The 21673-nt window shown below is 36.4% G+C and overlaps 1 protein-coding gene across 1 annotated transcript; it reads right to left on the minus strand.

Annotated features, from left to right (window-relative positions):
• Positions 1–9968: 9968 nt before the first annotated feature.
• On the minus strand, positions 9969–17291 carry LOC125680504 (BTB/POZ domain-containing protein kctd15-like). The gene is made up of 3 exons (XM_048920170.2): positions 16861–17291; positions 16470–16665; positions 9969–11012 (listed from the first exon to the last, which is right to left on the minus strand). The coding sequence occupies exons 2-3, from the start codon at positions 16634–16636 to the stop codon at positions 10397–10399; spliced, it is 783 nt and encodes a 260-aa protein (XP_048776127.1). The 5' UTR covers positions 16637–16665; positions 16861–17291; the 3' UTR covers positions 9969–10396.
• Positions 17292–21673: the final 4382 nt, after the last annotated feature.

The raw sequence follows: 21673 nt of genomic DNA on the forward strand, positions 1-21673 counted from the left end.
TTTGCATGCTGTACATTATATTTAATGAAAAACACCTTTATTAGACATGCCCGAGCACAAAGTTGGTACTCCTTTTGGTGTAAACAACATTTGGGACTAATACACAGAGTTTATTATCGGTTATTCATAAAATTATTTTGCACCATTACGGAAATCCTATGGAATTGTAGCCCTATCCCGAAAACGTCAGAATACAAAAAAAATTGGATAGGGCTACATTATTGCAGCTACATATTATACGATACATGTTCTAATGTAAGATTTATAAAGATTTTACTTACATGTATTCATTCTTTTGTGAAACTTTGAACCCTTTGGCTTTTGGCCTATCGCGATCCCAGGGGTCATGTATTGAATTAACTTCAATCATGCCTGCATCATCAGACAATAAAATTACATGTCACAGGGATTATGTTCTTCAATTTATTGTTCTTGGAATAAAAAAAAATATTTGAGAAAGTTGCAATAAAGTGTAGCCTTTCAGGGCAATTACTAATATACAATTTTCCCTTGAAAGTGATTTTTTAACCAATCCAATAATTCAAAAATGTTCCATCAGCTACGTGTAATAACGCAATGCATTCTATAATAACTCGAGAGCAGTTATAATAAAATCAGAAACTAGCTTATTGTCTTTAGAATGTAGGTTCTGTCTGTCCACTTCTTTAAAGAGAATATGACCCTTTTTGCACATTGATTAATAGTTAGTATAACTATTTATCAATGTGCAAAAAGGGTCATACACACACGCGCGCGCACACACACTCTCTTACACACACGCACACACACACACACACACACATGACCACCAGTATTGCAAACTGTGTCAGGTGATGCTTCCATAATTGCATATATAGTCACTCGGATCACCTCGGTCGATTCTAGATGTAGGGTACCGGAATCTGCCGAATTTTGCCGAATGCATATATAGTATTACCCATTAATTAAACACTTCCGTCCTTCCATCTTTACGTCCCTCTGCCCACAGAGGTTAAGCCCGTTTTGGGTCCGAACTCTGTGATACCATAAATATAAATAGGTGAAATCGAGAGAACGATAACGTATATAACTCTGTTAATTTAAGGATGTATGCTACACCAGAGAAATTTGATGTAGATGAAAAGTGGAGGATATGTACAACAATATTTTGAAGTTGAAAATTTTCAAATTTACTTTATTTTGTCCAAAAATACAGTTTTAGTAGATGATAGTCTGAAAAAAATGTAAAACCCCTGTTGGATTTGAACCTGCGACCTACAGTTCACCAATCGGTATGCTAACCTACTGAACTACCCTGCTAGGTATTTAAATTGAAAAGGAAAAGTCAAATATTGCTGATACTGATCCCCCTCCCATGTGTTTAAAGGAAGTCAGCCATTATGACGATGTAGAGTAACTCCTTAAGAGCCTGCGGCTTGAAATTTGGCATGCAAGCAGTTAAAACATTAATCTATGCATTGAGACCAGCAAATTACCTATATCGCACCTAGTTTCTGACTTTTTAGGCATTTGAAGCGAGTATGTAGTTTTTTTTATCTGGGTCAGAGTTATACTCCTTTCTATGTTTATGGTATCACAGAGTTCTGGCCCAAAATGGACTTAGTCCTATCGTCACTCAGTCGTATTTCAGTTCAGCCCGTGTGCTTCTGTCCTATCGTCACTCAGTCGTATTTCAGTTCAGCCCGTGTGCTTCTGCCCTATCGTCACTCAGTCGTATTTCAGTTCAGCCCGTGTGCTTCTGTCCTATCGTCACTCAGTCGTATTTCAGTTCAGCCCGTGTGCTTCTGCCCTATCGTCACTCAGTCGTATTTCAGTTCAGCCCGTGTGCTTCTGCCCTATCGTCACTCAGTCGTATTTCAGTTCAGCCCGTGTGCTTCTGCCCTATCGTCACTCAGTCGTATTTCAGTTTAGCCCGTGTGCTTCTGCCCTATCGTTACTCAGTCGTATTTCAGTTCAGCCCGTGTGCTTCTGCCCTATCGTCACTCAGTCGTATTTCAGTTTCTCTTCATTATCTCTGGATTACATATTCAACTGAAATTTGCTATATAGGTACATAATGATAATTCTTGAATTTTTATACAGAGTTGTGCCCCATCGACCTAGAAACTTTCTAACAATTCATAATATCAGTAATGTATGGACACTTTGAATTGAAATTCGAGATGTAAATAAGTCACAAGAATACACAGGTCAGGTTCGTATTTGGGTGAGGTAAAAATAAGTTTGACAGAATTTTTCTTCTTTTACCTCCCGTGGGACACAAGGTCGATATTTTCACTGTAGGGTGTGTCACGGTTTCTTTAAGCGATTGGTCGCTTTATCAATCCTTATTGCGATATTCAACCAATGAAAAATCCCCCTATTTCCAGTGTTCGGGAGCATAGAAAAACATGGCGTTCGAAGCGAAGAACGGCAGATTTTGACAAGTTACAAAGCATTCAGCGAGATGCTTTACAACTTCTTTGTCAGTTTGTTTTGAAATTAATTTCATCCAAAATATAAACTTACCTAACAACTTATCTCTTTCCCCCTTCATCTGGCTCACTTTCGTGACCATTGACTCGTTGATTTTGCATACCCGATTTAATCTATTCGTACAAAAGCTGCACGCAAAGGATGCGTCTGTTGGGTGAAAGTTCAGGCACTCTAGGGCATAGCTGTACTGTTCAAGTGAAGTTTTTGACGACAGAGCCTTGTAAATAGCCCCGATCTTTGATAGTGGCACAACAAAACACACACACTTTCATGGGCGCCGCTATTACAGCTGACGCTTAGAAAATCGGGAATACTTACGGCGATTCCCATTGGTCCTGGATAGGTCACGTAAGGCCACACATTTTAATGAGTTATGCGAAAATATCGTAGTTGTGTCCAGGGGAGGTAAAAGATAGAATTACACCCTTTGGACTTACAAACATTCAAACAATTCAGTCTCAGTCTTACATGGACATAGGTCGGAATAAGCGATCAAGTTCGCATTTAGTTGCGGGCGAGTAATTTTTGGACGACAATTCAAGTAGGTTTCCGCTCATAATCTCACGTATGTATGGACATTTTGAAATGAAAGGGGTATAGATATATCACGAGAATGCGCTGGTGAGTACTTGTAGGGGTCCAGTGAAATCACCATTTTGCAGAATTACGACGATTCTTGGGTGTCGCGCTGACACATAATATTCTCTTTTGGAATAAAGTGAAAATAACATTCATGTTGAATTATTTATCTGTTCGTGACTATGGTAAACCGAAGATGCGCAGATTACAATGACATAAACTCTTTTGCTTGGATCATCAGCGCTTTTGTCTTGTTGTACTTATAAAAAATCAGGCGGAGGTTCCTTGAATATTTATCATGTAGCAGAGACAAAACTGATTACGGAGTGCTTTCCCATCAATTCTGTCTGATAAAATCACGTTTGTGTGTACTGTTTTCGCTAACTATAATCTAAGGATAGATACTTCCTATGCACTTTTACCACTCTCGGAAGCTCATCGTGACACCAGGGCACGAGTAAACTTGAATTCACACTTTATAAGGAAGCAATCATATAGTATCATTTTTGTCCCAGTAATAAATTAGGTTATCTTTAAATGAACACACGCTATTTCCAGTATTCTTGATTATCTCCCTTGGGGAAAGGGGCCTTTAACTTGAACAAACCTGAATCCTCTTCCGTCAGGGATACGTTGTAGCTAGTTTGGTTAATATTCTCGAGAAGTCGAAACTGAAAAGTTAACAAACGACAGATGGATGTAAAGAAAAGTTTGAGAATTCTATTTCATTTAACCTGCACTGTCTATATGCCCCACCCCGGGGTCTGAACCTCAGCTCACTATTTGTTAGGTCTATCGAAAATATGTGGATGCGAAGCCGAACCTACTATGGACTTTAAAGGGACTGGTTCACGATTTTTGAAAAAAAAAAACTATTTTGCATTTTGAATGTTAAACATTAAAAATATAACTCATTTGATGTTGACAGCCAAAATTTTTACTTTCTGAATGCAAGAATAAAAGCAACATTTTAGCCTTAATTCTGTGTTGTGTAAACAAAGACTCGAGTCTTTTTTTAAAGTAAACAAACAAACCAGTGAAATATTAATTTTGTAATATAAACCGTCTTAATTTCGCATGGTCACAAATTTTAACTTTTAGCTGACACATTCTACTCAAAGAATGCTTGAAATGTGATAGATATGATAAACTTAATCAATATCCATTTCTTTTTACAATTTCGTAAATAATAACATACAGCAATCTTTATTTACAAAACAAATAACAAACTCTCTAAAATGAGCTTCTGTGATAATGTATGGGCTTAATTTTTATGTGAAGTCTTTTAAACAGTAGGTTTTGATCATTAAAAGTGACAAACAAAATTTTCGGGGAAATCGTGAATCAGTCCCTTTAATAACCAACATATTTCCGTAGATGATCAAAAACAAATCTAACTAATGTTTTGTTTTGTCGAGAATCTACCATAGAAAACTGTTTGTGATACTTAACCCGTGCCAAAAATGTGTCTGTTTGGAGGTCGCATAGTTTTCTTTTGTTTGTTGTTGTCGCAAACTATGACGTTATGAATGTTACGTTTCCAAAATTGAAATTCTAAAGGTTTAAATGCACATTTTCGTATCATATGCCTTTCCGGAAAGATAGGACATATGCGTGAACAAGATTCATTTAAACTTTTGCAAGGAGTTACATGTTTGTTTGTTGTTGTTGTTTTTATTCATTTATTTATTCTTTTGCTGTTTTGCGGGGGTTACCAACTTAGGCCCAAACTATATACATGTAAAGTGTTTAGTCCTTTCTAAAATCATCATTCTGGTTTAAAAAGAAATCACAGATCACAGAATAAATGCTTTCGTGAAAAACTTCTATCGGATTTTTTTTCCATATTATAATGGCACGAAAAGCTATTACATTTTTTTTTCTGATTGCACGATTTACATGATCAATATCATCACCAATATCTGCATATTGGAGAGATCATGGACGTGATAGTTATGTAAACAAATACCGCATATTCCAAAACAACAATATTCTATATTCACGCACACTAGAGCTTTTGTTTCAAATGGGTGGTTGTAGTACATAAATAAGTCTTTTCCCGTCCTAAAAAGGATGATTGCAACTCCTAAAATAGCACAACAACCTTTCTGGGATAAAATTTTCTAGCAAAAGGGAAAATGCAATCAACCCTGTACAAATACATGTAGCGCCACATAGCGTCACGGGGTACTGCCCATAAAGCAAGGTTCTCTGGAAGTGGATATGGGACATTTAATGCACGTAAGAAAGTGACTGTGGACCGCTAATTAAAAGGAGGAATGCTACACCAGAGAAATTTGATATGGAGGAAACCTGGAGGATATGTACAACAATATTTTGAAATTGAAAATTATTTAGTAAAAAATGTAGTTTTCAGTAGAAAGCAATCTGGGGAAAAATTAAAATCCCTTCGGGACTCGAACCCGCGATTAGCAGTAGACGTTCTAACTTAGCTACTGAGCTACTCAGCTATGCAACGATACTTGAAATGAATAGACGAATAATACAGATATTTATATTTTCAATCATGTTTTAAAAGGAAGTCAGTCATTATATGACGATGTAGAGTACCTCCTTAAGGTGGAAATATTGCATAAATCGAGTAGTCCTATAGCGAACTTTTAAATTTCACATTTCGTATGGTGACATGTTTATTGCAACGAGGTAATATTTGAAATTCTTTTTGACATGTATTCCTAAGAATATTTATTTTTGAAAATATATGACGGCCGGTAAGAACTGTCATGCTTCAAGCCGGCATACGTCATGACGCGCGTTAGCGCTCCATAAAAAGTACATGTATGTATAGGAGTGAAGAGTTGCAGTTCATATCCTCATGTATTTTCAAAAATACAATTGAATTTTTACACATTTTCGTTCTACTTTTACTTCTGTCGAAATTCCCAACCGTTAAAATAGATGTACTATATTTATCAAGACTCTGACGGGCAATATTCACAACTACATGTATACAGCGTACTCATGAGGAAACAAAGTTCTATCATTACAGTTTGTAAAGGTATCAAAGACAAAAATATTGGAAATGCAATTATACATAAATATTTCTTATTCAAGATAGACAGCATGAGAATATTATCATTGTGCGCCGCAAGTAGAAGCGTGCTAAGCACGCTTTTAACAGTTTAAGGAATGTTCGAATGCCTGGGTGCTTGTATTTTGGGGGTTATTAAAAAAAAAAACACCCATATTATAAACAACCCAGACAGTGAATCTTATTACTAATAATTCGTGATACATAGCCTTTTTTTTATGCCAAACTGATAGGTCAGTACTTTTGTCGAGAAATAATAAACATAGGCTTAATACCAACAAACATTTTGTAAATTTATGTAAATATTAGGTTATAATTCATAAATAAATGACACACTTTCAAATTGTTATCGTTTGCACTAAATACCATGTGTGATCCTATTCAGATGAACATTTTATCTGTATTAGGTAAGAATTTCGTGACTTTTTTCTATCCTATACCACTAGCATGCTGTCATTGATAGGTAGAGAAGTTCGAGGAAACTGATTTCACGCAGAAATCATATCTTATGCAACAATTTTCTTAGCTTCCTCGCAAATTTTATTGAGTTCATTAGGTTAATCTATAGTGAATAAGTTAACTGTTCACTATTTCTCTACAACTTCAAATTCGCCCGTGTATTAAGTCCAGATATTCTGCAATGTTCAGTAATTTACTACATGTACATAGAGTAAATTTGAGTTTAAACTTCTATGTATCAAATTTCTTAGATACGCTCACGCTAACAGGCTATGAGAGCGGGTCTATATGTGTGATTCTAATCTCCGTGCTCACTGATGGAAATGACAATTGACAATGAAAAGAACGTATTTTCTGCGGTATACACGTTTATTTTCAGGATTCTCTACACACTAATAAAACAAACCCATTTTGGACAACCGGAATAATGTCGTCTTTAAAGCACAGGTATCTGAATTTTGATCAAAAAATGGATGCAAAATGAAAAAACTCAATCTAAATACCCCATCACTAAGTCGGAGAAATGTGTAATGTTTCTATAAACCAGAAAATTATATAACTAAAGCAGCCATCAAAATAGCGTAATACCCAAGGGCAGATCACTCCATACACAAATTTGAGAAAATATTTTCTGTCACAACTATCCTCTATAAATTTCATTGCGACAAAAATAAATGTCTACATTTTTCTTGTCTAAATATTCAGTAAAGCAAAATCATTTCATGATAAGCTTATCATGAAAAAGTAGATTCAATGAAACTGCTTTACAGTACCTTAAACAGTTGGATCGATTTTAATTAAGGCTACCCATGTTTTCGGTTTATTTCATTTTTTTCTTTTCGTACTCACAATTAAGCCAGTTTAACAAGTAAAACACAACGTTAACTTTACTTTATATAATACAAGTACATGAAAATATACCCGTGTGTCATTTATTGTAAGAAAGGGGCATTCTCTAACAAGTATAACTGCCCGATTCTTATGTAAAGTTCATATTATAAAATACAATAATTAGTTAATTTGATGGATTCTGAATATCACAAGACAATATCGAGATTCAGACCTGGTTCTGAATTAATTTCTAGCTAGATCAAATTTAATATTTCTTATCTTTTTATATTCTTTATACATATGAATTTTCCAGTGTGTTAATTTGCGAGGAGTAAGAAAACTTCAAGTTGGGGCGGGCGTAACTTTTACATGTTCTAGGGACTTCTGAAATATTCTGTATTTAAAATACGCTTTTAATTAGAAAAATCACTTTCTTATCTTTTTGTAAAAAAAAATTTTTTATCCTGGAATAATGCCTTTACCCCAACCCGATGTCATTCCAATCTGTGTCAAATGAAATCTGGTTGCATTATTATATATTTTTGATTTATCATTTTATACTCCAGCCCCAATGAATTAGTCCACACTTAATCCATACTAAAAATATAATAAGTCCACGATTGCGCGGGTAAAAATATACTCAGAACATAGTCAGTGTTATTCTATAGTTTCAATAACTCCATCACATGAAAAACCGAACCCCATCACCAGCGGCCAAATGTCGCGTTTCTGTCGCGATATTAGAAAATGGATGTCGGTAAAGGTAGGTGAGCAATTTAGTTATTGTACGGAGACACTATGCCCACAGGCCGTACCTGCAAAATGAATTGAAAAAGAATATGCACAAAGGCTTAATATAAAATGTAATATCTCTCCGACTTTAACAACAATATGGCCGATGCATAGGAGGTCGTTTTTCGTTAAACCACGCTGTGCGCTGTTTCGCCCCAGGCGCATGCTCTAAATCAGCCACAGTCCGAGGCCACTGGCAAAATGTCAGACCCCAGTCGCCTGATTGATCATCTCTCTAGTCGATCATTTTTCATAATATACAATGTAAAATAAAAATACGCACCATCTTCCACAACATAATCCAGGTACAACATGCATGCCAACTGTTGGAAAAAGACGGTCAAATTATCCCTTTTTCTCATGAAACTAGCGACATTGTATGTCGTATTGTTGTATTGAGAGACCGTCTCCATTACAAACCAATATCTTTAAGGTCATATGCGACGTTTATCAACGATATGTAATTTTTGTGAAATTTCAAGCATCCTATCTTGTTACCATAAACAAAAACAAAACAAGAGGACCCACGGGCCACATCGCTCACATGAATCATCTAGGCCCTGCTGTTGTTCATCTACTGTGATTTTTAAAAGATTCTTTGCAATCTTCATTCCCATGAGAAAAAAAATCACCCCATACTGTGTTTCCAACCTACCCCCTTACTGTCACGACATAACCATGATATAAGGTCACAAGATACAAAAATTATGTTATGAAATGCAAGGTCTTTCCATAAAGAATCTATATACAACACATGGAAACCCTACCTTAAAAAGTTCAGGAGATATTGCGTAAGTTAGCTTTTCTTAAAAGTCAGTCAAAATCCAAGATCAAGGTTACAACGTCAAAATCTTTAGTACCGTACCAAAAACAAAGCCCTTGTCACAAGGAATCTACATACGGTATATGAAATATGTATCATTCACTATTCAAAAGTTATGAGCAGGTAAAACTTTAGATTAAAGTTTTAAAATTTGGGTCAAATTCAAAAGTGAAGGTCACAAGGTCAAACATCATGGCATCAAATGAAGTTTCTTGACACAAGGAATCTTTATACAAAATAATGTAAGTCCTACCTTACATACTTCAGGAGATATTGCTTAGGTTAGATTTTCTTAAAAGTAGGTCAAACTCAAAGGTCAAGGTCAAAAACTGTTGTACCAAAAGAAAGACCTTGTCACAAGGAATACACATGTGAAATATGAGAACCGTATCACTCACCATTCAAAGTTACGAGCAAAGTTAAGTTTCTGACAGGATAAAAACATTATCAACCTACCTCTGGGGCCTCTAAATTGAACAATCTTGAATTTGCACTACTGGAAGACCCGAACATATTGATTTGAATAAATTATGCTACTGTTCTTTAGAAGATTTTCAGATATTTCTCTTTCTTATAAACCTTAATCCCCTATTATGCCTCCCCCAATGGTCGTGATTTGAACATACTTCACAATCTGCATTATGAGTGTCCATGACCCTGTTCTTAATGAGAGGAAGAATTTTTCCTATATATACTCATGTAAAACTTTAATCCCCTAATTTAGCCCCATCCTACCCCTGGGGACAACAATTTGAACAAAATTGAATTTGCACTACCTGAAAATGGTTGCATATAAAATAAGTAATCAAGGCCGTTATTCTTCATCAGAAGATTTTTAAAGAGTTATCCTATACACATGTACCCCCACATACAACATTGATTCCCTATTGTGGCCCCAATCCTTGCGCGCTGTTTTAATCTCCTCTCTTGAATATCAGAGACAATAAACATGGTACATTTACAGTATATACATTTATTATCAAACATTGGCATTGAACAAGAAAACATGAAATAATGTGGATTTCATAAATATGATAAAGAAAACAACATAAATCAACATTTATTTGTGTAAAATGGGACAAAATGTCTTTGGCAACTATATTAAAGAGGGTGAAAAAAAAACTATGAACTCTTTGTGCCGTTTTCTGTACATAGCATTCGTTTGCTGCAATATATCAAGTTTAACAAAACGAACAAATCAAGTTTGGTACGATGCATATAGCAAGAGACAAACACTTTGATTAATATACACCTTTTCATATATTACAGCACACATGCAAATGCGGAGGAATTTCCGCTGTAGCACTCACACTTCCGGTATCTACAGAACAGGTATTCGCTGAACTGCTGACCCATGCAGATGCGGAAGAATTTCCGCTGTAGCACTAACACTTCCGGTATCTACAGAACAGGTATTCGCTGAACTGCTGACCTTCCACTCCCCCGCCAGTATTTGCCACGATTTTGAAATCGGCATTAAACAGAGTCTGTAACACTTGTATGGAATTCAGTTTGCAAAATCCATTTAGAGGAAACCGAATAACGTATCTATTGTCCAAATTAAATCCGGAATTTCTTGAGTCCATAAGCGCGGGAATCAATTCTGGGAAAAGTTCTTCAATAAGCGCCTTTTCTGCACTAAGAGAGATTCTTTCTCCGAGATCAGGACTGATGCTAACAGCGATACAGTCACAATACTCGCCAATGCCGCTAGGTGTACCCCCTGAACGCAAGTCTAACTTCTCTTGTTTGATGTTCTTAGCACGCCGGATGATATCAATATGGTTAACAATACCTTTTATGTCGAAGTATCTAGCTTCTTCAAGAAGTTGGTCGTATTCCGTAAAATTTTCTGGTAAGATGAGTTTGGATGAACGGAGATAGGATAAGATGTACCGGAACATCTTACCGTCGCGGTCTATAAAATAGTGTTGCTTCAAGCTGTCGAGTATGATGGGTATGCTGCCGTTAAACATTTTGGCTAATCTGGATTCAGGACACCTAGAGGGGAAAACAAATCACTTATAGATCAAGCAACATTTGATGTGTATAAGAATTTCAATCTTGACAACAGCACTTTTAATCTCTGTCTGTGACAGGTAACTCTCACCAGGAAAACGTCTGAGAGTAAATGATATAATGGTGTACCCATTACAATCACAGTAAATGACCAAAATATTGTGTTATACATATAAAAAAAAAAAAAAAAGTCAATCAACATGCCTTAGCATAATGTCTTGTCGTTTAGTTTCATGAATTTTTAGAATTACACATGTCTATATGTTTGCCTTTTTAAAATATTACTGTATTATCAATTTTTGCAAATATGAAGATTTCCTTTAAAATATTTGAACATATACACGCACGTAAATAGCCTAGAAGAATATTTATATTGCATTTGATTGTCCAGACACCTTCAATGATGATTGTGGATAATAGGCCATCCAAACAAGCGAAATTTGCCCAGAGTCTGACAAGATTCTCTACATACGCCATGGCTACAAGAACCGTGTGCTGCTAAAGTCTATCCGCTAGCAATGGTGTCTTCTCCCGTTCAGTTTTTAAGGGAACGAGTTCCAATTAAAAAACTTTACAAGCCGAGGCCCCTGGCGATTCTCTCGTCAAAGTCAATGTTTTGGAGAGAATTCCGTCCTACATAAAAGACGGTGCCCCTTTGGCGCCTACTTCATTAGAAATAAGAGCGTTTTGAGCCCCCAGCTACCAATACACAGGCTGCAGTCATCTAATTATTCCTGGACTCCCTCCAGCTAGGATCAGGCATAAACGATATTTTCAAAGTTTGTGCCCACGGATTTTAAATACAAATGAAAAATAAAACATTTATCTATTGAAGAGTATTTTAAATAACAACCTTTATGGTACTAGTTTCCGTCCCTGTAATAGATTTCCTTGTTTAGACTGGAGGGCATGTCATAGTTTAGTGTTACTTTCAGTTCTCACGTCATTTTTAATACAGACAATGACTTAGCGAAGTTAAAACTAACGTGTTGTGCGCGATAGATAATAGAAAAATACATTTTCGCTCTGCTCTAAAAAGGCTAGAGAGTTTCCAAATGAATTTCAAAATGATATATATACATGTATTGTACAATGAAACTATATATTTGCATATTTTGCTGGTTCTTTATTTTCGCGATATCAACAAATTAATTTACATGCGAGAAGGAATTTTAGCGATGTACAAGAAATTTGCGAGATCACACTTATCGCGAAAATACGCAGAAACGAAGATCTCGTAAATAGAATTGAATTTACAACATGCAATTACTAGTATCTGGAATGTGCAGAAGATTCGATTACATTGGCAACAACTGCTAAACGCACATCAGTCTGAGTTTTTCCTATCCATGTTTGATATCTCGGCTCAGGTTGTAAAACAAAACAAAATTTCTAGTTAATTTCATAAATCCTTGATTATCAACATCGTTCACCAAAGATTTATAGATGATCTGTAAGGACAGGCCTGATCTACAGCGTTTGAATTTTAAGGACAACCCTAACCCAAGATTTTGCTTGTATGCGTAGCATTCGAGAATTCGTCACTAGATTTAGGTGAAGTGCCACATTTTGACCTATGCGTGACGCTCAGTGTCGTAGTGGTGACGATTCTTTTTGGTGCCAATGCCTTCACTCGCATTTTAAGGTCCGGAATACCGTGACTTTCCCGGGATTTGGCGAAGGAACGATTACCATACAAGTTGCGGTGTCTGGATTGAGAATCAAACTCTGGATCTTCAGATTGCGACGCGAACACTCTAAAAAATGGGCTACCTGGTGATAACAAATGACCTTTGAACTTCAGATACCGACAGTCTTGACCTACAGTATCTGAACTTTAAGGACAGTTCTGACCCACAATGTCTGAATTTTAAGGGCAGTCCCTACCAATGACTATGTAGACCAAGGACAGTCTATTCTTACAGTGTCAACTTCAAAGGACAATTCTTACCCAAAACCTACAGTGTTTGAAGTTTAAGAATAATCCTTACAACTAAAGGCATATAGTTTCTGAACTTTTAAGACAGTCTACACAAAACCTACAATATCTGAAGTTTCAGGACAGTCCTTACCGAAGGCTTGCAGTGTGTGCACTTCAAGTATAATCCTTAACCATCTGACCTTTCATATACATTTTTACAGAAAGACCCACTGTCTGAATCTTAAGAAAACCCCTTATCAAGGACCTACTGAGTCTGAAGTTTTAATAACATCCCTTATCAAAGACCTACTGTGTCTAAACTTTTAAGTCCTTACCAAAGACCTCTGAACTGCAAGACCAGTTCTAACCTAGAGGGTTTGAACTTTAAGGACAATCCTTACCAAAGACCTAAAGTGTTTGAAATTAAGGAGAGTTCTTACTAATGGTGTTTATTGACTAAACATTAAGGGAAAATCTTACCAAAGACCTACATTATCTGAACTTTAAAGACAAGCCAGAAAAGGCCTTGTCTTTGAACTAAATTGTCTGAACTCTAAGGACAGACCTTACCGATTACCGAAGATGATCTATACCACAGTCGAATGTCTTGTTGAGGCAGAAGTAAACTGAAGCTGGACTGGTAGTAATTGTTTAGATCAAAAGGCCAAAGGTCGATTCAAGACTGGTTACATATTGTAAGTAATGGTTATAAGGTGGTTTTTCTAACGCTGTTGGAGATTTAGCAGTGGAACGTGAGAGTAATCCTTTTCCTCTCTCTATTAAAGGTCAAGGACACCAGGTCATATATTGTAAGGAATGGTTTCTGTACGAGATCTTATCTTTTGATACCTTGCTATTACACTTCACATACATATGTAAGAGTCTCTATGACTTGTTGATGATCCCTATTGGGTTTTTTTTCTGAATGTTACAACGTTTATTTATCCTATTGGTTTTATCCCTGAAGGTCAAACATCAAGATCACCACCATTCAAATTCATGTAACCTTAAGAAGGAATATAAATTCATTGATTTGGCTTGTTACGTATCAGAGCCCTCCTAAAATGATTTATCTCACTTGGATGATGTTTAGAATACAACTACCAGTAAACATTTTGAGGTTAGAAGATTACGTATTGAATTCTGTGACGCGTCAATCCCTGAAGACTCTTCGTGTATAATCGCTACAGGGGATGAAGATAGTAAAGGCACTTATAAATCTTGGGAACAACTGGGTTAGGGCAATGGACTAGGAGGTCACAACATCCCTTCCTGTTTGATACTAGTGCGAGCCTCTGCCGGGGCTTAGAGGCAGGACACCTCGCCACATGCTACCATTCCTATACATCATCTATTGGTTAGTATGTCCTTGAACTTTGACCTTGACATCAATAGGTATCATATCCCTGCCAGATGCAATGTAAGCGGCATATATATGATATTGAAAGATCGAAGGTACTATTTTATATCGCATGTTCATGATCACTGGCTGTATTCAGTTACTGACTAACTTTTCACATTGACCTTTTGACCCAGATATTGATTGACAGTTTTCTCTCTTCTGTAATCTGTGTAGCAATTGTGAGAAGAAAAACTGCAATGGTAGTCTTTGCGTGGTGTTAAAAAAATTATTCCATTCAATCAATGTTTGTAGTCTTAACATGACCCTTTTGCCCAGAACTCAATGGGTTTTTTTCTTCTTTCCCGCTCTGCTATATTTTAGTAAGTACACTAAAGAGTGGCGAAGTATGATATTGCGAGCATTGTTATATTGAATCGCTTACTGTGATTTTGAAATTGACAGGGATGATCATATTTCTATTATTTTTCAGTAGCGAGTACGGGACAGAAAATCCTAACACGGTGACCACAACATTGTAACTTTCAACCGCTGGCTAGTACCTTGACCTATGACTTTTTCGCCAAAGAAATCAATAGGGATATTCCTTTCCCCACCTTTTATCAATATAGCAAGTATCAAATATGGACATGGGGCCCTTTATACAGTGTCTACATTATAAGAATCATTCCACAAAAACTGAACGTTCCAAGACAGTGAGTCACGGAATTTGACGAAAAATACATCATGCCATATAATTCGGTCAGCAGCGCATTTTTCCTTGCACGTTTACTTTGAACAAATGAAGTTGATAGACTAGTACATTCCTAAACACGTGTCAGTGATTGTCATTCATAATTTCAGTGAGTACTTGTTCACCCACTGGTTCAGAGCAGACTTTCTGTGACATTGACCTGTGACCTTTGACTAAAAACTCAATAGTAATTGTTCTTTTCCCACCTTTTATCGGCGTAGCAATTGCGAGACAATGCCTGAAATAGTACTCTTATATAAAATTGTATACATAACATATTTTCTGGACGCGTACACGCACGGACGAGTTTCTTTACGTCACGTAGCATGTTCCGATGGGATAATGGTGCGATTTGATTTTAATAACAATGTCGTAGACGGTTGTAAATTGACGGTTCATGATCTTCAATTCATGCAGGGTTTTGGGTTTTTTTATTAAAGATTTCAAGCAGCAGTGAGTAACATGAACGTTATAAAGCATCTCCGAAAAAACATTCTAGAAACTGGTCCAAATTTCTACCAAAACTTAACACTAGTAACTTGTTGCCGGGCTAACCCTCTCTATGAAATTTACATGATCTCACCTACAGACAGACAACTGGACAAACAAAACTAAAGCATATCCTCCTTGGCGAAAATTAACTGTCCGCAGGTTTATGAGAGAACTACTCGCGGAAACCAGGATTTAAGACACAGGTACAAATTGGTCAAGAATACTAGTGTGGTTAGAATTTAGATGAGATAAATCAGCGGCAATGACCATTTTCAAGTACATTTTTGTTTCACGAAAATCTAATTTTAAAGAAAAAGTAAAACAAAGATTCTTTGATTAGATGAGTACATAATTAAAAAATTCTTTAAAGTAGAAGTACTGCAAGTCTAAGCAAGTCTGTTAATATACCGAGATATTGCGCAAAATCATTTTTAATCAGATCTTGTTCGATTTTATTCTGGCCTCTACACATAAAAAAAAAATTGTACCCCAGGCAAAATTTTATGAAATCATTAAATCTGCAATTTAAATATTTAGAATATTGTGTTTTCAATGCTCTAATACTTCATATATTGTAAGTGAAGCTGTTGCCCTCAGGCGGATTCGGAGAATTTCCCATTTGTATAAAGCTTTTGGGGTCCTCTCAAGTGGAAGAAGAAAAGACTAGTCGTCGTTTTTGTTCCATGTGCCAAATGAGCCCGAGGCTGTTTTACACACAACAACTAATCTACCACGAGATATAGAAGTTTGTATCAGGGTTTAAATCGCACTGCATAATATTTCTCTTTGATAAAAAGGTAACAAAACTGAAAATTCGGAGTCTCTAATACCACTGTTCCCTTACTTCTTCAAGTTTAAGAAATAATGTTATTGATTATATATCATTATTGATAAATCCTAAACTAGTATCAAAGCTTGGATCCGTGTTCTTACTTTGTGAGAGTTTCCAAAGATGAGGTATAAATGACCCCTCCGACATCGATGTGCACGGGGGCTGTGTAGCGGGTAGGGGTAGCAGGACAGGGTACCCCTGATATCTTCTGGTAGTGTCCGTTGTGCGTGGCCGGGGAAGTGGCAGGTGGGGTGTGAGGGGACGCCATCGTCCTGGTCCTTAGTGGGGAATCAATTTCTGAGAAACAGACATTGTAATGATTTAACAGGCAGGTAACATTGTCTTGAAATCAGATGCTAGTTTACAGGTATAGATATAAGGTATAGATAATATACATCGTTGGTTCAAGAAACGATCGATTAACAGTGATCAATAAAATACTATCAAATGTGTGAAAAGTTTATTTAGAAATAAGATTTTTAAAAAACTTACTGTATAAATTTTCTAGTTAAATTCCCTGTCCAAACCAGCCCGTGTGAAGTCGAAGCCGCCTATTGATAAAATCCCAAGTATAATGAGCTTTTAGTTGTCTCGCGCTCTTACTGCCGGGTATAGCCCAGGGCCAAGATCCAATTTCGCGCGAGATCTCGTATTGCTGTTGGCTCCATAGAAACGAATCGTGTTGTGCAGTGAATAAAAGGCCCGGAGGCATTATCTATGGCAACTGACAGATGCTGAGTGAACATGCGATAATGGCGTTATGAAACGAACAAAAGGATGTGTACCGACTTTATAATATTTGTAAATAGATGTCAAGAAACTTGCAAAAAATTATATACATGTACACCGTTTTAATTTCACACTGTCATTGCTTTGCCTACCCTCCGATATTGTCATATTCAACGGTTTTACTGCAACTCACCCTCAGATTTTTATATGATAAATTGTTGTTTTATATAATTTTTGACTAGAGAATTAACAAAAACACACCTGTGGAGATATTTAAAATACTGGCGGGTGACCTAAGCCAGGAAGTAACCTATTTTTAACTTTTTAAATCTATAGGCCTATTGCAAGTAAATAACTGAGGAGACCGCTTTACATTCTACGTGAATTTACTCTTGATTTAGACTAAAACAATATTTAGTAGGAACAATCGGAGTGTAACTTTTAATCTATGTCAACTTAAGTCGTTTTATTTATTCAATATTATTTTTATGATTAAGGAAGAGTGGGGATATTTTATTTGATATGGGGTCAGTGGAAATAAGCTGTCAATCTGCATAGCTTTACTGATTTTTTTTTTAGAGGGGACACCTGCTCAGGATACCCGACTAGAAAAAAATGGGGGCTACAAGTACACGTGTGTATGGTTGTTGTTTGTCTGTTCACCACGTGCATGTCAATCCCCCCCCCCCCCCTCACACACACCCCACCTCGTGGTACTATGCGAGGTGGATGTTACGGGGCCTCCAACAACGCTATTTTTCAACAACGAATAAAATATCCAAGAATATTAAATGCGTACAAAGTGTTCCATTATCAGTGATTATGGGTTCCATTGTATTTATCACACGCTGCTTAGTTTAAAATTGGCGCGAAGCTAAACAGATGTCAATTTGTTTGGTGTGAAAGTAATTTTTAAAAAACAAACATGACGATATTCCGGAGGGGGGGGGGGGGGGTCCAGAAGTCCGCCTCTGGATCCTTATTCTTTGAATTCCAGTCCCTGTCCTGGTACTAAGGTCACGGGACTATAGAGGGAATTCATAATGATCAACGCCTACCCTATAACAAACAGCTGCTACTTTGAAAACAACATCCATGTCACCATAGTGATTTGCAAGATCGAGAAAAATCGCTCTGTGCTATGGACATAGAAATTTAGCATACAGTGGAAATTCAAATTGGAATTGATCACAGGGGCTAAGCCCATTTTGGGCCCGAACCCTCACAGGGTTCGGGCTTAAAACGGGTTTAGCCCCTGTGGAATTGATATACATGTATACAGTTAATCATCTCAAGATTGCATTTAAAAAGGTCCAACAACTTTATGAACTACATTCGCACAATCCGAAATTTGTATTTTTGCATAATGTTTTTATGTACAATATTTCCTATTGTGTACTCTAGGAAGTTGCAAGTAGCAAACCACCTCTCCAAGTCATGGGGTGGTGATCCACCACATTTCTCACAGTCATATGATCCACCATATTTCTCACAGTCATCTGATCCACAACATTTCTCACAGTCATCTGATCCACCACATTTCTCACAGTCATCTGATCCACCACATTTCTCACAGTCATCTGATCCACCACATTTCTCACAGTCACCTGATCCACCACATTTCTCACAGTCATCTGATCCACCACATTTCTCACAGTCATCAACACTCAAGTGAGAGATTATATTGAAAATATCGGGGCTGGATCTGAACTCTGAATGGCATAATGAACTCTCTAACTTAGTGTAGCAGTTGTTAACAATGCACTTTGGACCTTTGGACTTTGTCTCTAAAGTTAAAGCAAAAAATACCAATATTAGCTTTTGGAAAGAAGTCCTAGGTATATTTTCAGATTTTCTAAGCAATAAACTTAGGATATAATTTAGTGGAACCTTTATGGCAGTGGCGGATTGAAGGGTGGGGCAGCCGGCGCCCCCTCCCTAAAATTTTCAAATTTAAGGGAAATCGTGGTACCGGTATCTTGTTTAGAAAAATGTACTAAACGATCAAAGAAGCAATAATTTCTTCCACTCCCGGAGAAATAAATGAACAAAATCTTTTGATTTCTTGAATTGCTTTATTGGGAGAACTTAAAAAAAAACTTAAAATTTGCCTCATTTCATTAACTTCACCCTATAAAGAATGATAAAAAATAGTACAAATGACTAAATAGGAGACATATTTTAAGCCCTATAAAATCTATAAAATCCATGAGTTTCCGGGGGATTCGCCCCCTGGGCCCCCAACAGGGCAAAGCCTCAAGGCGGCCCCCAGACCCCCTGCCTCATAAAGTGGCGCCCCCCGTAACAGCAATTCCTGGATCCGCCCCTGCTTTATGGTATGACAATAAAATCATAATCCAAATAGGTATTTCCCCAAAAAATCATCGTACGAAACGGGGTTTGAGTTGTTGTTGTTGATGACTTATTTGATGGTATTTGGTAATTTTATGCGTTTTGAAGATATTACTGAAAAAATTATATCTTAAACTCACGTTCACTTTTTCCGAATTCAATTTTAGAATTATTCATAAAATCCTAGGCACAAACAGGTACTTGTTTATGTCAAAAATCTGAGATGATGATTTATGTTCCCAATGTCAAATGGATCTGCATGTTTCCTGTTATCGCCCGAATATCTGCCCGTTATGTTCCCTTTTAGAAAAAATCTAGAAAAATACTAAATTTGATGCAAGTACAGTAATACTAGGTCTTCCTAAAAAGATAAAATCATCAATCTTATAATATTGCTTGTCAAAAGGTATATATTCCAAATGAAAAATCGAAATTTAGTTAAGTACTTGAGTACTTATCATGATTTTTTTTAAATGTACAAAACACACAACGAAGCTGATGTATACAACAGAAGATAGTTTAACAGGAAATGTTTATTTGACAATGCATGTTAGTAACAATCTATCAATATTCTATTGCCATATCTTCCAGCCATGATGTGCATGTGAGTGATTGGATGTTTGTCTGTAATTGAAATAAAAATATTAATTTTAAAAAGGATTTAAAAAAAATAAATGCGCGTATCATGAATCTATATAAATATACATGTAGTACATTTATTCTAGCGGCTGGGAATACCGACAGTACTGAAACACAGGCACTCGACGTTTTGAATATATATAATAATAAAAAAAAACTATCTTTCTGTAAACATGATATCATATTATGTTTACAGAAAGCAATTTTGTTGTTATTATATATACATGTATTTAAAACGTCGAGTGCCTGTGAACTGAAAGTAGAATGTAAACCTGGACTACCGTCGTGAAGCGTCTCAGTTCATACTCTCATGTATTTTCAAAAATGAGAAAATTATTTCTTAAAATCACCGCGGATGATACTATTTTTCTTCAGACTCTTTAGCTATTTTTAGTCACTTTTTGATGTCCTTAATTGGGAAATGGGTAAGGCGCCTGAAATTCTGATAATCTATTTCAGCAAAACTAATGGAGATGTTAAATCCACTCATTTTTGCTAATTACTAGCATGAGTTCTGACTGGTCAAAAGTCAAAGTTCGGTGCACTTCAAAATTATATGGCGATATAATCGATCTCCTTTTGTATATGAAACGTAATCAGTAAAAGGTTTGTAAAGGTGGTGGATCACCAACCCTCGACATGGAAAGATGAGACCAAAGTAGTTATGAAGAACTCTTCTACAAAAACAAACACATATTGCAGTATTTGTAAGAGAATTAGATAATTGAAACCGCATTCCGATTACACGTACTACAATGCGCATGCCTGTTTATAATCAATAACTTGCATGTATATAGGTACTATACCAGAGGTGGGATCATGTATATAATTCAGGGGACAGGTGTACTTGTAGGCATCGAACGGAATGACACTGCAGATCGCAGCATCTGTTCTCCAAGTTGCATTTTGATTAAATGTGCAAAAAATAGTCAACAAAAAAGAAAAGCTTCGATTTCAATTTCTTGTTCTGCATTACGTAAATGATTGGTTATATCAACATGATTCACGCATTCTACCTCAAGCTCTCGTGACCTTTCTTACTAATAAACAGTAGAGTTACTAGTATATTGTACATATAATTCAATACTTGACATGACTTGGGCACTCACAAAAAAGAAAGTAGATCGATAAAGGCGAAATATTGCAGGGATCAAGATTATCATATTTCACATTTTATATAGTGAAATCCAATCGCAATGAAAGTATTCACTTTTTACAAAAGTTACAACTCAGTGGCGGATCCATCGCCGGCGCTACGGGCGCACACCCTCAATTATATCATAATGATGAAGTTCTTATAGAAATATGTCCAAAACACTAAACTATATACGTATTATGTTGTCAGAGTTCACAATACTTTGCCGTGGATCCATTGGGGTCTTCAAGACAGCTCAGACGTTTACTGTCCACCCCACACGTTCCAAAATTTCTTGATCCGCCACTGTAAATAATAGATTCTTCTAATAAGTAGTAAAGCTCATTTTGGTGGATTTTTTTCTCGGCTATATACTGTTATCTGCAACGCGTTGCGTATACGTTTTAGGGTAATAAAACCCCGAGTATATATTACGATACCAAAATATAC

This window comes from Ostrea edulis, chromosome 1, assembly GCF_947568905.1.
Source record: "Ostrea edulis chromosome 1, xbOstEdul1.1, whole genome shotgun sequence".
In the NCBI taxonomy this organism is placed as follows: Eukaryota; Metazoa; Mollusca; class Bivalvia; order Ostreida; family Ostreidae; genus Ostrea; species Ostrea edulis.